This window comes from Sebastes fasciatus, chromosome 6, assembly GCF_043250625.1.
Source record: "Sebastes fasciatus isolate fSebFas1 chromosome 6, fSebFas1.pri, whole genome shotgun sequence".
Lineage (NCBI taxonomy): Eukaryota > Metazoa > Chordata > Actinopteri > Perciformes > Sebastidae > Sebastes > Sebastes fasciatus.
The window spans coordinates 24,652,814-24,668,492 of NC_133800.1; the positions used below are offsets into that span (position 1 = coordinate 24,652,814).

The 15,679-nt window shown below is 41.1% G+C and overlaps 1 protein-coding gene across 13 annotated transcripts in view; it reads left to right on the forward strand.

The window, feature by feature from the left end:
* Positions 1–15,679, forward strand: part of ncor2 (nuclear receptor corepressor 2) — a 106,565-nt gene that overhangs the window by 37,310 nt on the left and 53,576 nt on the right. For all 13 annotated transcript variants that reach the window (XM_074638693.1, XM_074638700.1, XM_074638701.1 and 10 more), the window contains 2 exons: positions 3,788–3,970; positions 9,192–9,305. In XM_074638693.1, the coding sequence (XP_074494794.1) occupies positions 3,788–3,970; positions 9,192–9,305 (297 nt within the window). The remainder of the gene's footprint in view (positions 1–3,787; positions 3,971–9,191; positions 9,306–15,679) is intronic.

The following is a 15,679-nucleotide window of genomic DNA, read 5'->3' on the forward strand; positions in this document are numbered from 1 at the left end:
CAGCTGTGAAACCCGAACTAATCGTACCTCAGTAACCTCAGTTTCAGTAGCTTTGTGCACCAGCTGTTGTGGCTCGATGCCCGAATGAGAGGAATTATTGTGACGATAGATGCACATTCTAGCATGAAAACAGGATGTTTACGGCTTTATTCAACTCTTGTTTGGAATGCATACATTTAGACTGTCTGACTCAGTCAAACAGCTGGGTGCTTACCAAACAGACAGCATTTACACAGACACACTACAACACCCAGAGGTATTTTAAAAAACAAAACCTGATGCATGCACAGCCCCGAGACATCATGCAGTGGAATGTTCTAAATGTGACCGGGGTCGTCGAGGGCATACAACATGTAAGCTGTGCTGGGCCAAGGGCTTAGCTATTGGCCTGTGACCTTTTCACACCATGTCACAGGTGTAGTAGCTGCTGATGTGCTGCTGCACTGCTGACAAGTACAGAGGACAGCGTAGGGCACAAGACCAGAGGGCAGACTGCTTTTGACTTCATAATTTTGTCATACCATCAAATCCCTCATGGTGAAACACACACTCTGAACATGTGCACGCACATAACTGTCCTTGAAATCGCACCAGAACAATGTGGCAACAGCAAAACAAAATCATGAATGTCATTACCAATAGACAACTGCAGCAACAAAGGCAAGAATGAAAGGAATTTAAGTTTCATATAAAAAACGTTGTGATGTGATGACCATTGACACAGGTTGTGTAATTATATCTGTTTTATTAGGGCTGTCAAAGTTAACGTGATAATAACGCGCAAATTTGTTTTAACGCCACTAATTTCTTTAACGCATTAACGCAGTCGATCTTTTGGTGGTTGTAGCGGCCTAATTTTTTGTCTATAGTGAAGATCCTGCTATCATTTCTGGCGTGCTGAACTGTAACACGTCAGGAGGGTAGCGATGTTATGCGCACTCAAGGATTCTGTTCGAGACAAAGTCGATCCATCCGAGGAGCTATTTTTCATTTTTGTGTTTATGTATGGTGAGTTTTTGTGACTGTAACTGGCTTTGGCAAACTTGGACGTCTTGATGTAGGACAGCCCCTCGACATCTTCTGGCGCTGACATTTTCAATCACAGCAGGTCTACGGGGCTAGAATGCAGCCTGCCTTGTCCAGATTAGCTCACTTACATAACCTTCATTTCAGATGTTTAAAAATAACGCAGAACAAAACCCAAGCTGGATCACACACGCAATCATTTATGGAGGCTGTGACTCAAAAATGCGAACATTCATGTAGAACGTAGGATCACACATACACTTGCTGATCAGGAGAAGATAGAGCCTGGGCCCTCTCTTACCATTTGTGTTGTTACATAAGCGGTTGCATGTAAATCCATTTCCTCTCTTGCTTTGCATGTGAACAGATTACTGAGAATTGGCTTAAAGCATGAGCTACCGGACTTTGAAAAAAAAGAAAAACGTTTTTATGTGTGCTGAGCTTTTCAAAGGCAGCATACTCAAAGTGTCCATGGTTAAACCCCTGAAGAGACAACTGGGCAGGTGATGACTGGAAAAATGTCTGTTCTGATGAATTCCAGTTTGAAATGAAACCCTACAATGGTTGACTGTGCTCTAAACATGAGGTTACAGACGCATCATTCATTGTTACAACTGCAATGTTTGGGAGTGTTTAACACATAAGTTAACATTGTAATAGACTAGATTTACGACTATTTCCAAGAAGAAGCTGATTACTTTCAACTAGGTCTGCCCCCTCTTAGTTGATTAGTAGACTAATCGGTCATTTTGGTCTTAGTCGACCAAGATTTCTTTAATCGTTCAGTCGTTTTTTAATGCGTTTTTCATGCTGAATGACTTATATCCAAGAAACTTATGAGCACATCTCTGGTAAACACAACATTTATAGTGGTGTGATTCTTTCTGGAGAAACTAAGTTTTACAGATCTGTCGATTAAATCAAGTAATCGATTAGTTGTCAAAATCGTGTGAGTGTTAGTCGACTAATATATAATAAAAGAAGAATTTCTTTGGTCGAGGACAGCCCTACTTTCAACAAGAAAATGCTCTCTGAAGCACGAGAATTGTCCCAAGGAGGAACAGAGGGACATTCAAGTGAAATGAAATAATGACCAGGTCATCTCAATTAAACCTTTAAACGATTAGTCTATTAGATTGACAGACAAGTAATTGGTAACAATTTTGATAATAATTGTTGAAGTCATTTTAAAGCAATAGAAATATCACAAAACACTTTCTACACTTGGCTGAGGGGAAAAAGTTAGTGTATCGAAAAATGTGACTTGGTGAACTTATCATGATGTACATGAAGTGTAAGACTTAAATGTCACTCAAGCTTCCACACCACTGAGGAGATGAAAAATTGCATCCGTAACCTCATTAAACAAACAAACATGCCATATTTACATCACATTTTTCACACTATTTTCGTTTGACTGGCGCTCTTTTAATTGCACCATCGTTGCACCCCTCTTCCTCTGCAATGGTTTAATCCGACTGTAGAATTTGCACCACCAACTGCTTTATCTTCAACTCCTAATACTGGCATAACGGTAGTGGATTAAAACATGCATTAATTCTTGTTGTTCTTTGAACTATTGGCTGGATGACACAAGCAATTTGAATATGTCAACTTGGGCTTTGGAAAATTGTGATTGCCATGGTTTTATGATTTCCAGACATTTTATTGACCGATTAAGTGATTAACTAAGGTAGTAATCAGCAGATTAATCAGCTATAAAAAAATAATCATTAGTTGCAGCCCTTATCTCAATCCCCTGGATTTCCTCTGAAACACTCAGTCAGCTTCCACTGAGCAGATTTTGAGATGAACTAAAGCACAGCATCCATTTAAAAAGTATTATTTGTCCATCAACCTTGGGAAGTTGTGTGAATTATTCAGTTATTTAGATCAAAGATGGTACACTGTAGTGAAGAGGAGTTGATATTATGAGTGTATACTCACAGAATGTATACGCAGACTCAGGAGTACTGTACTTGGAAGATCAGAGGTTTGATGAATCACTCCTCTCTACTCTGTCATCAGTACAGCTGCTCAATTGATGAGCCGCATGGTGTATTGTGTGACTGACAAACGCACACCATTTCTGCCAGAAGACACGGCTAATAAGTACCTCGTGAATTTGATCTACACACATGTTGTACAACCCTTCAGATTTCCCCCCCACGTCCTCAAAAAACGAGTATTTCACATTTCAAACAGGGTCTCCTAAGCAGAGCCAGCTGCTTGTGCTCTTGTGCATAATCCTGGCAAGGAGGGCTGTGACCTCATATTCATTAGTGTGGTCTAGTGACACTGAGACGCTACGCTGGTTTTCATTACCCGGAGGACTTAATTACTGGCGTGTGTTACCTTCCCACCGGATACACAGACTGTGTTTGGATGATTTCTTATAAAGTAACCTCCAGGTCTTGCAATCAGAGGAAGACAGGGGTGTTTTCAACAGGAGAGAGAGGTGCAATGTGCAAGTTCAGTCCTCGGAGATGGTCAAGCCATATCAAGAGGGTCTTTATGCTCCGTCGTATGTCAGATACGTTACACTGATCTGCCGTCTATAATCAGTTTTATCCAAACATCGACTTTTTTTTACTGCATGAAGTTTCTTTTTGAAATATTATTCTTTGTCCTCATTCCTCTTGCTTCCTTCAGATTTTATTAACATGAATTTATTGTGTTTGACTTTTGCTAAAGTGTAAAATTTATCATAATATTATACACATCTAAGCGTGTCCTTTTTCTCCCTGTTGTGCCTCTGTAGGAGCGTGGAAGTGGAATGGGGAAGCTGGAGCCAATCTCCCCCGTGAGCCCGGTTCATATGGACCCCGACTTGGATCTGGTGCCGGCTCGCTTCTCCAAGGAGGAGCTGATCCAGAACATGGACCGCGTGGACAGGGAGATCACCATGGTGGAGCAGCAGATCTGCAAGCTTCGCAAGAAACAGGTCTGCACACCTCCCCGATCCGGTCATAACTTTGAGATTATATTGGCTCATTTTGTGTTTGGAGATTGCAGACTGATGCTATCTCAAGTTTTCTTGCCGAGCTCCCTGATTTTAAGATGGATTTATGTTTCCCTGTGGAGAAGTTCTGGTGGTCCTGCTGTAGGTGCCTCCGGCTTTGGAATTAATTTATTTTTCTGCCGAAGATTTAACTTGCTGATAGTTGCAGCACTGGATGGATGTTGGTGGGAGCATATGCACCAGAAAGGGTTTTGCAAACTAGATTACAAAATACAGTGGAAACCGCTTGTAGTGATCACGGTTACAGTTATTTTTTTTACTTTACTTCCTTGATACTTCGCCTCCCGGACCGTCTGCTCTCCGCCTTAATACCTGGGCTGCGTGCACATTGATATCATAACGGGAAAAAGACAGTAATTTTCTTTGAATAAAAAATACAAATGCGTACGGGCAAGGCAGCTGTGGTTGAAGCCGCCCTCGTCAAGTGGATTGATAATGCCGGGTCACGTAATGCCCCCAAAGGGAAACTTTGCCGATCCTCAACCGGCTCTGTGGCACACATGCAGACCGGCGCCCGTCTCTCTCCAGGAGAGGGACACCGTTCTGCATGCACACTTGCCAGCCAAAAACGGCAATGCCTCACCCTTGGTGAGGGATAAGGCAGAAGATTTGTCAGAGAGACAGTAAATAGCGAAGCGGTCCGTTTCAGTACTCTGTATTCATGTTATAAATATAAAAATATCAATTAGATGGTAATCATGATGCACTACAAACAAAATTCAGTTATAATAATCATCTGCTTATAGTGATCAATTTGACCCGGACAGGCGTGATCACATGAGCGGTTTCCACTGTACAGGTTTGCCTGGTTACCGATTGTGTTTACATTCTTCCTTTCACTTTGTGAAATAACATCCCAAGGAGGATGGGTTTTGCAGTGGATGTAGCCCTATGACAGCTCAGTTTAAGTAGTGCTTGGCATGCAGCTTAATATGACCCACCCTTTTAGAAGATGATTCATGTACTTCAAAGTTCTTATTCATGAGGTTAATTTTAGGCACAACCTGTCAGATGACGTGTGACAGTGAAGAAAGTTGAGTAGACGCACATATTTTGACCAGGCAGGCATGCCTAAAAACACCTTTATCCGTCATGCTTGTAGATGTCGAAGTCTTTGCCAGTGCTGGCATCCTTGTTGAATTTTCTTAGTGGCAGTGTTTGGCTTGTTTGAAATGTTCATGTGTGGTTTTCCAATGTGACTCTCCCTGCCAGGCTCCAGTTGGCATCAGTGCAATGAAGTCTTAAACAGACTTTGCTGTGTTGTAATCGCTGCATTCAAGTCCTGTAGCTGTTTCTTGCTCAATGTGCCACGATTTTGTTACGCGCTTTCCTCCAGGCAGCTACATTCCTCTTTTTCTCTTCTCTTTGGCTTTTTATTTTGGAGAAAAAGTAGGTTAAAAATATATAAGGCTATAAATAACAGCTTCCCTGGGGGAGGAGGAGGATTATGGTGGAGGTTTTGTGACTGCTAAACCACTCACATCCCTGCCGCACTGTCTCCCTTTTGGCCGCCTGCCATGTTTGGTGGAGAAACTGTATGGTCGAGCTTTTTCACCCTCCTTCATCATGCATGCAGTTATATTAACATTAACTGTTTGCTATACTCAATTATTTTAAAAAAAAATGAAAAAAGTAGCTTTAAGTTAATGTATTGACAGCTACATGTGTGGATCCCTGGCTCATCTGGCAGTAGTTGTCTTGGCAACATATCTTACAATATTAGGCTATTTAATATGCTATTAATTAATTCATTCATTTATTTGGCATATTTCCCAACGGATATTTTGGCCGTTAATCATTTAATCTGCTGGAGAACTACAGGTGATACCGGCTAAAAGCCGGCATATATACCAGCTAACGTAAATCCTGGGTTGGTACCACTGGATTCCTTAGGGCAGGGGTGCCCAATACGTCGATCGCGATCTACCGGTCGATCGCAAAGGTAGTGTGGGTAGATCGCATGGCATTTAAAAAAAAAAAAAAAAAAAAAAAATTACATTTTTTTTTTTTTTTAAATAGACGTCAGCCAACAAATTGCAACACTGTTTCACCTGAACTCATCTGGAGTGGAGGATGAGATTTTGACACTACAAGCTGACATTCAGCTTAAGTCCAGGGCTCATGGACAGTTCTGGAACTTACTCACAGAGGAAAAGTACCTCAACATGAGGAAATGTGCTACCTCCTTGACTGCATTATTCGGCTCCACTTATTTATGCGAGTCAGCCTTTTCCCACATGAAGATTATTAAGTCCAAATACCGTTCCACCTTGACTGATGATCATTTGGAAGTGTGCTTGAGGCTGGCTATCAGCAGCTACTGTCCGGACTATGCATCCCTGGCTGATTCCATTCAGTGCAAGTCATCAGAGTAAGGTAATGACAAAAAATGTACAGAGTTATATTGTACAATATGGGTTCATGCAGTTATGCAAGGTACACCAACATATATTGTACATATAAAGAATACTCAATATATTTATAAATAAATATATGTTTTGCATTTTTATAGTAGGTAGATCATTTTGACTTGGTCATTTTATAAGTAGCTCGCATGCTGAAAAAGTGTGTGCACCCCTGCCTTAGGGTTTTTTGTTTAATATGATGCCAGTATCTTCACTCTATCTCTAAAACTGAGTCCCCCAAAACCTGTGAAAGACAGAATAGGGGCTGTCGAATATCTGAGAGGTTAATTAAAAGTCAGTACAGGGTTTTGGAGAATCCATACAGTATCACATAACACATAATATTGCGATACTCATGTGTATCGATATTTTCTTACACCCCTATTGCTGACAACAACATTTTACCTTACCAATGGTTGCCAGGTTGAAATGAGAAGTCTGCTACATTGCTCTTTGTTAATAGAAAAGACTTAGTATATAATTAATCTGTGTATTTGACCTAATTGCAATAGGAACCAAAATCAAGCTGGTAATTGATTTCCAACCTTAGGGTTGAAACTTGTGAATGATTGCGAGGCTAAGCACTGCTGCTTACAAGCACAAATCAAGACCTCCCTCAATACACACACAATGTTTTTATGGCTATTTTACAGTCCGGCTCTCTTCAAGCATTAAAACATCTGGACTAATTAAGTGGCACGGTAAAACTTTATTTAAAGAGTTGTGGCAGAGTTAGTGGATGGGCGGGGGTTAGAGCTTAGGTTACTGCCAGCCTGTGTCATGTCAGCCAAGCTCAGGATGGCTGGTTTATTTAATTTTACTCTGTGGTGGGTTTAGAAAGGGAAGGGGGGGGGGTCTCTACGGGAATGTCTGCGTTTCCCTCACCAGATGCTTATCCCGACCTTTCATGGCACATGATGATTCATCTTGCTCCACTCTCATGTGGATCCTCTGGAGGCTGTCTTTCCCCCTCCTGAAGCCCCTGACAGGAGATGAGAAGGAGGGGGCCGACTTAACTGTAGATCAGCTATATGCACGCCACTCAGCAACACTTGGCCTTGGCCTCCAGTCAGCTAGTTACAGCTGAACACACTCAACTTCTGTCTCCAGCTCATAGCCTGCACAGCACAGAGACTGTATCCAAACATGTTCAGGCAAATTATTTTTATTTTTTCCAGCGTCACAGCTGAAAAAATTGATTATTATCTGGTATGTTCACTTGAGGAGACGATATTTTTTATGATAATTTTGGGATAATAACACTACCAGATGTTTCTGAAAACATTTTACTCAAGAAATAGGCATTACAGGAACAGAATATTGATTCATAATTGATCAGCACTGCCAAGTTTGACCATTTGATCAGAGTTCGTGAGTGATTGACAGCTGCTCAGAGACGGCAGACTCCAGCTCGGCTCTGATTTGTTCTTTTCCTCCGGTCTGTGAAATCTTGTAGATGCCATTAGGAGCACCGGAGGACACAGAGGCACATGATTTTTTTCAGATTACCTGTCTCATGCACTACTGTCAGGATATAGTGACCGTTTTATAAAAATAACTTGATCCAATTTGCTCCAACCTGCCTACACCAGCTTTAATACACATCAGTGTTGTTGTTATTTCTGTACTAGACGCTGGGTATGCCCTAACATACTGTAGTTTGCAAAATTGAGGAAGACCAAAGTTTATCTGTATAACTTGTGCTAAAACCAGTTAGCCAGCTATCTAACTAATAACTAAAGCCTCCTTTCCCACTAGATAACACCCACTAACATCTGGCTTTTGTCTTGAGTGGGAAATGTTACAATCTGCATTGATTCTCAATATTACAGGCAGAAGGAAGTGGCTACTTCCACCTGCTGCTTATTGAGGTACTTAAGTGTGGGAGGATTAATTATCCTGACTGGTCCATTAACACCTTGTCAACATCTGGATAGAATGGGCAATTTGGATAGTAGTGACTTAGCTTTTCCCACTTTCTGATAGCTATCCAATCTGCCAAAGATGCAAATGTGTAAATGTAAATGGGCTGAAACAGCTTTTCTGTATATATGCTGAGTGTCAGAACAGGCTTCTCCTCTTTTTCCTCTGAGCTCCTTCAAGGGAAGATTGATGGACATACAAGCGGTGACTGAACTCTACATGATTGACGGTGAAACATGAAGGTTGACGCACCTCAGCCCTGCCAGATTCACTCGTTTAGTTTTCTCACAGCTTTCCCTGCCAACCCCCAAAATTCTTACTTGCTGACTGTCTCTGTGTTTTGTTCACAGTAGACGGTGCTGTCTGGAGTACAATCTCCAAATAATGTGTTGTTACATGCCAGGGTGACTAGTAAATTAGAGGAACTCCGCTGTTTTCCAGTATTTGTCTGGTGTTAATTTCCCACATTTCCCTCTCTTACTTTTCCTTTTGCGGTCTCGCTCTTAATTCTCTCTCTCTTATTTGATGTTCCAGCCACACAGCAGGCATTGGCTTTGTTTACAGGCTGTTGTAGTAACTCTTTGATTAACTAGGCCCTGGGGAGTTAATAGCTATTACAGCTAATAGGACAGTTAGTCTCGTCCCTGCTGGAGTGCTGGGGGAGGGACGGTTGATCTAACACACACTCTTTAACCTCGCAACAGGAACTGGTGAGCCACAGGTCTTCCTGGAAGATCGGGGCCCTTTTTGGATTTTTGAAGTGTTAACTGTCATCTTTGTGTGTGTGTGTGTGTGTGTGTGTGTGTGTGTTACAGCAACAGCTGGAGGAGGAGGCTGCAAAGCCACACGAGCCAGAGCGGCCTATCTCACCGCCACCCAGCGAGGCCAAGCACCGCAGCCTGGTGCAGATCATCTACGATGAGAACAGGGTCAGTAGAATACACACACACACATATAGAGTGTATTACCACAAGTGTATGTCAGAGTGAGAGAGCTGGGTGTGTGTCCCCCCCACGGTTTAGTGTTGTTTCACTGGGCTGATGCAAGATAACAAGCTAAACTAAGCCAGGCTGTTACATCGGCTGAATATTCTCTGTTGCCTGCTAATGGTTTTCTGTAGGGGTGTGCATCTTTCCCTCTCAAGACGATTCGATACACATCTCGATACATGGTCTGCGATACAATACAAAAACGATGGTTAACATGTTACGATTCCATACAGTTCGATATAGCACTACTTCGATACGATCCAGTTCAGTTTAATTTAATTCATAGTATTCTCATGACGTGTCATATATTTCCTATACAAATATGGATCACTGCAGCTCATTGGCCATGGTTGTAATTTAATGATAATAACCATTAATTTCAACTGTTGTTTGCCTTATATCTATAATCATGATGTGATGGAATACTATGACTTAGTGACATAAGGTAAGATCCTTATTTTATGTATATACACTCACCGGCCACTTTATTAGGTACACCTTGCTAGTACCGGGTGGTCTTCTGCTGCTGTAGCCCATCTGCTTCAAGGTTCGACATGTTGTGCGTTCAGAGATGGTATTCTGCATACCTTGCTTGTAACGAGTGGTTATTTGAGTTACTGTTGCCTTTCTATCATCTCAAACCACTCTGCCCATTCTCCTCTGACCTCTGAAATCAACAAGGCATTACCGTCCACACAACTGCCGCTCACTGGATATTTTCTCTTTTTCGGACCATTCTCTGTAAACCCTAGAGATGGTTGTGCGTGAAAATCACAGTAGATCAGCAGTTTTTGAAATACTAAGACCAGCCCGTCTGGCACCAACAACCATGCCACGTTCAAAGTCACTTAAATCCCCTTTCTTCCCCATTATGATGCTCGGTTTGAACTTCAGCAATCGATTATTAAAATATTTAATCACGATTAATCACATGATTGTCCATAGTTAATCGCAAATTAATCACACATTTTTTATCTGTTTTAAAATGTATCTTAAAAGGAGATTTATCAAGTATTTAATACTCTTACCAACACAGGAGTGGGTAAATATGCTGCTTTATGCAAATGTATGTATATATTTATTATTGGAGATCAATTAACAACACAAAACAATGACAAATATTGTCCAGAAACCCTCACAGGTACTGCATTTAGCATAAAAAATGAATATGGTTATCAGGGATAGGGCAGTTAGTCAGTGTTGGAGATGGAGACAGAACATGTAAGGTAAAAGATTACCCAGCAGGTGCAGCTTTGAACAAACTAGAGAGATTTTACCATGCGTGAAGCCCCACGGTGTGTACTGCTTTCATTATGTTTTTCCAATACATTTCATAGACAATGTAGACAAAGTGTGGATTACTCTTGTAGTGTATAAATACTGAGGCTTTGAGGAGATTGATGTCTGTCTGCAGAGGACTTTTTTTTCTCTTGGAGATCTGCCCTTTTCATTTACCTTGCTTGATGTAATCCTCAAAAAACCCTCTTAAACAAAAGCAGAGAGTGCCACAAAGTATTCATCTCCTACCTGAGCCTCCCACTCTCTGCTGTCAGGCACGGCAGAGCTCTTGCCTAACAGAATAAGCTACTAAAGGTCAACACAGCAGGCATGATGAATCACACGCGTACACACACACACATGAGCACACATACCTTACAAGGTGACACACTGAAACAAACCTTTGTCATTTATCACCATTTCAAGTATAGCATGTTAATTATTCTTTCAAGAAAAGACAGAGCAGCTGGGAGGTCATATGAAGATATTTGTAAGCGTTAAATTCTAGTCATAGCAATCTCGATATGCAGCAGTGCTCTGTGCAGATTACCTTTATAATGGAGTGATTCTCAGTGCTCTCAGTCCCCCTAGTGGTGAAACACACAAGCCTCCTTTTTTATTGAAATTGACATTTAAAGCAGGGAACTCCTCTCACACTGTATCACACCCCAGATTCGCCCTCTTTGAACGAGCCCCATATGGGAAACTAGGAGTAATGTTGAAACCTCACTGTTCAAAGGAATGTGTTGAACGGCTTCTCTGACACATTGAAGGCAAATCATTTTCATACAAAGCAGTGCAGTGTGTAGAGAAAATATGCGGCAAAAGGGGGTGAACTTAGTTTAAAAGCCATGTGTTGGCAGTCACCCGGCTTAAGTGTCACTGAGCGAGAGACTAAATCCTTCACAGCTGCCCAGATGTCCCCAGATAACCACCAAAATGCCCGGAGAAGACCTTTTTTCAAAGGAACAGCAACCACAGTACAGCGAGTGTCCTTCATGACTTTCACCCTCTTACCGTCATCAAGCTCAGCTAAACCACAGCACGTCTATGCAACGGCAGGAGATTGCTCAAGACTCATCTGAAAAGCTGGAAGTTTAAGAATGACTCACAGCTTACTCCACAATGTAGCTTGACCTCTGTAACACATTCCACTTCCCTCTGACTGGCAGGATGTACTCTGGCCCACTGCCTGCCCCCCTAATCTCTCTCTCTCTCTCTCTCTCTCTCTCTCTCTCTCTCTCTCTCTCTCTCTCTCGAACCAGCTTCTTCAGCTTTTTTCTAGTTTCACTGTAGTCACTACAGTGACGCACATCATTTACTCATCGAGTCATATTCATTCTTTTAGTCACAAAAACATCTGTTGTTATTGCTTCCTAATTAATTCACATTACGTAGGCTCTATTTACTCTTGACTTTTCAAGTGTCTGATGAAATCCAAATGAGATTTAATAACACACTTTTGTTTACACTCAGCCACATATACAGTATGCATCTCCATTAGCCAGATCACTAATCTGATTGCATCCGTTTCAGTTTTCCCCGGCTACATGCAAATCAGGGCAAGTCATACTCCAGCCCAGAGGTTGGTTTTATTGTACCGGAAGTTGTATAAAAATCGTGAGCACTTTAGCGGTTTATTTATGCTCATCTTCCCGAGCTCTCAGTCTCACAGATCTCTCACCCACACAGGTAATTCAGTGGCTGTACTTTGGCTGTCATGGATCTGATAAAAGCTCTTATGACCTTTGCATTTGTTTAAATCACTGCAGCAGTTTCATTCTGATGCTTTATATTAGGGGTGTCAAAGTTAATGCAATAATAACGCAAATTTGTTTGAATGCCACTAATTTCTTAAACACATCTATGCAACCTGTGGTTTTTAGGTTGTAGAGAGCTCAGTTTTAAAGCTAGAGTGAAAACTGGTATCATATGAAACTAGAAAATCCATTGATACCAACCATATCATACTAGCTTGTCGTGAAGGAGGTTAAATAATGTTCCAAACTTATGGTCAATTTTGGCGAGGGAAAACTGGCATGGCCATTTTCAAAGGGGTCCCTTGACCTCTGACCTCAAGATATGTGAATGAAAATGGGTTCTATGGATACCCACGAGTCTCCCCTTTACAGACATGCCCACTTTATGATAATCACATGCACTTTGGGGCAAGTCATAGTCAAGTCAGCACACTGACACACTGACAGCTGCTGTGGCCTGTTGGGCTTGAGTTTGCCATGTTATGATTTGAGCATATATTTATGCTAAATGCAGTACCTGTGAGGGTTTCTGTCTGACAATATTTGTCATTGTTTTGTGTTAATTGATTTCCAATAATACATATATACATACATTTGCATAAAGTAAGCATATTTGCCCACTCATGTTGATAAGAGTATTAAATACTTGACAAATCTCCCATTAAGGGACATTTTGAAGAGATAAAAAATGTGTGATTAATTTGTGATTAATCATGATTGACTATTTAAATCGATTGACAGCGCTACTTGATATGTGACAGGAAGAACGATGGCTAATTTCAATGTCACTTTAACAGCCATGATCACAGGGGACAGACCCCGTAAATGGCTTTTTTATCAGTAACTTTCTTATGTAGTTGCACTTGGGAGGAGTAAAGATTAAGTATGCGTACTGGAGAGACAGATGCATTTACATCTTTTCAACATCTGGCTTGAATGCTTCGTGAAGGCATTCAAACTTGGCTTTTTTGTTATCGGACAACTATCTGCCCAAGGTGCATGAAGTTGCTATGTGTAAATGGCATAATAATGTTATGTCAAAGCTTCCCGTGGTGTGTGTTTATTTGTGTACATATATGTACAGTACATTTATTTATTTATATATATATATATATATATATATATATATATATATATATATATATATATATATATATATATATATATATATATATATATATATATATATATATATATATATATATATATATATATATAGGTGTATGTGTTTTAAAGCACCTGGCTATAATTACTCCAGCCTCAGCATGCCTTTTTGAGCCGGTGTCACTACGGTGTCATCTGTCCCCTCTGGGCTCAGTGTCACCAGCTTTCCCAGACAGGGTTACAGCCACATTTCTGCCACCAGCCCATTGTCAAACCCCGGGGATGGCTCAACTCAAGTTCACTCTTCTCATATTTGGGACATAGCTGTCACGGACACAAGCACAAGAGAAGACAGCCCATCTGAGACTGCATTATCATAATTCTGTTGAGCTATGCTAAATCCTTGTGTCTATGCTGTATTAAGATGGCCCTGTATGCCTTCTCTTTTTTTTTCTTTTTCTTTTTTTGCTTCTCTCTGTTTTCCCTGTTTTTCTCTCCTCGGTATGGCAGTTTTGTAATGCTGTTATTTTAGTTGCATAAGCACCCACAGTGTTATTTTCATAAGTTTGTCCCGAGTTTTCTCCCGTTCAACGTTTTCAGGGATCATGTGATCCACCGGGGAAAATGTCTTGTTGACTGCAGGCAGCATGTAACAGTACAGTTGCTAAGCTTTACAGCTTATAAAGCCAGAGTAGCAGTCCTGCGTGTTACCACGGGGGGGCATAATTGAAGTAATGGAGCCAGCCTCTTAGCTCGCGTCTTGTGATGAGGTTATGTGTGTGTGTGTGTGTGGTGGAGATCAGTGGAGAGGGCAGTTACAAGAGCTCTCTCTGTGTGTAATTATACACACTTTTAGAGATAAGTTCTTTTGCACCTCATCCACCCCCATCTCTTCATTGCTAAATTTGTCATTTCTAATATTTAATGGGAAGCCATATTCCAAGAGTTTTGATGTCTGTACCATGCTGTCTTGTTTTCAAATTTGCTTTGAAAAACTACGGCCAGGAAAAGAAGAGAAATCCTTGAGCCTCCCTACTCCCCGAGGATGAAAGGCTGGTTTTAATAATTGCTGGTCATTAACTGCTTCTGTAGTGAGCAAGCCCTCTGAGGCAATACTCTGCAGCCTGTTACGCCTACTCACTGGTGACTGGCGAGGAAGCAACATGAATGAGGAAATCAATGCACAACGAGTTAAAGCTGCAGACGGTAACTTTGAGAAAATGTGATAAAATAAGTTATTTTGATAAAACTGTCACTATATCACGACAGTAGTGCATGAGACAGATAATCTGTGAAAAACATCATGCTCTTCTGTGTCCTCCTAGTGCTCCTGCAAGATTTCACAGCGCCGAAAGAAAACAACCAATCAGAGCCGAGCTGTCTCTGGGCAGCTGTCAATCACTGCTGGCAAAACTTGCAAACTCCGATCAAACTGTCAAATAGAAATATGAATCAATATTCTGTTACTGTAATACATATTTCTCGCCTCAAATGTTTTCAGAAACATCTTGTAGTGTACTGTTTAGCGGTAAAATGAGAAAGTTTGCTCCTGCTGGTGGGCATCGCTTGGTTTTGGCTCGATTGTTTTCAACATGGCGCCCCGGGTCACAAACATTCAAATTTTACACCTAAACAGTACACTACAAGATGTTTCTGAAAAAATTTGAATGTCCAATCTCCATGATACCAAATAGCTTGCCATTTGCAAATTACTTCATCAGCTAACGTTGCGAAACAAAACCGTCCCGAGTCCTTTACATAGAAATCAGTCCACAGGCTGTTATAGGCAACCGAGAAAGTTGGGGAAGGTCTCAGTTTTTAAGTTACATTACAATCTGTTCACACAATGACAATACAAAGCAATTAATACATTTAAATTGTTACATATAGTACCTTTTAAGGAAGAATAACAGCATCATGTTACTGTATTTTCATTTGAATGATATGTATATTATGTGCAAATGTAAATCATCAGTGCTTCCTTTTGCCTTATGTCTAAGAGGAAATGCACGGGGCACTTTTAAAACTTGGCTTCACTCACAGGTGACCCAGTTGGAAGTCTGTGTTGGGTAAAGTTAAGCTGTGTGCGTGAGCTCCTCTGGGGTCTTACATCCAAGTCTGTTAGCGTGAGTCTCGTATAAACTCAGGAGCAGATCCCAAACACCTCCTGCG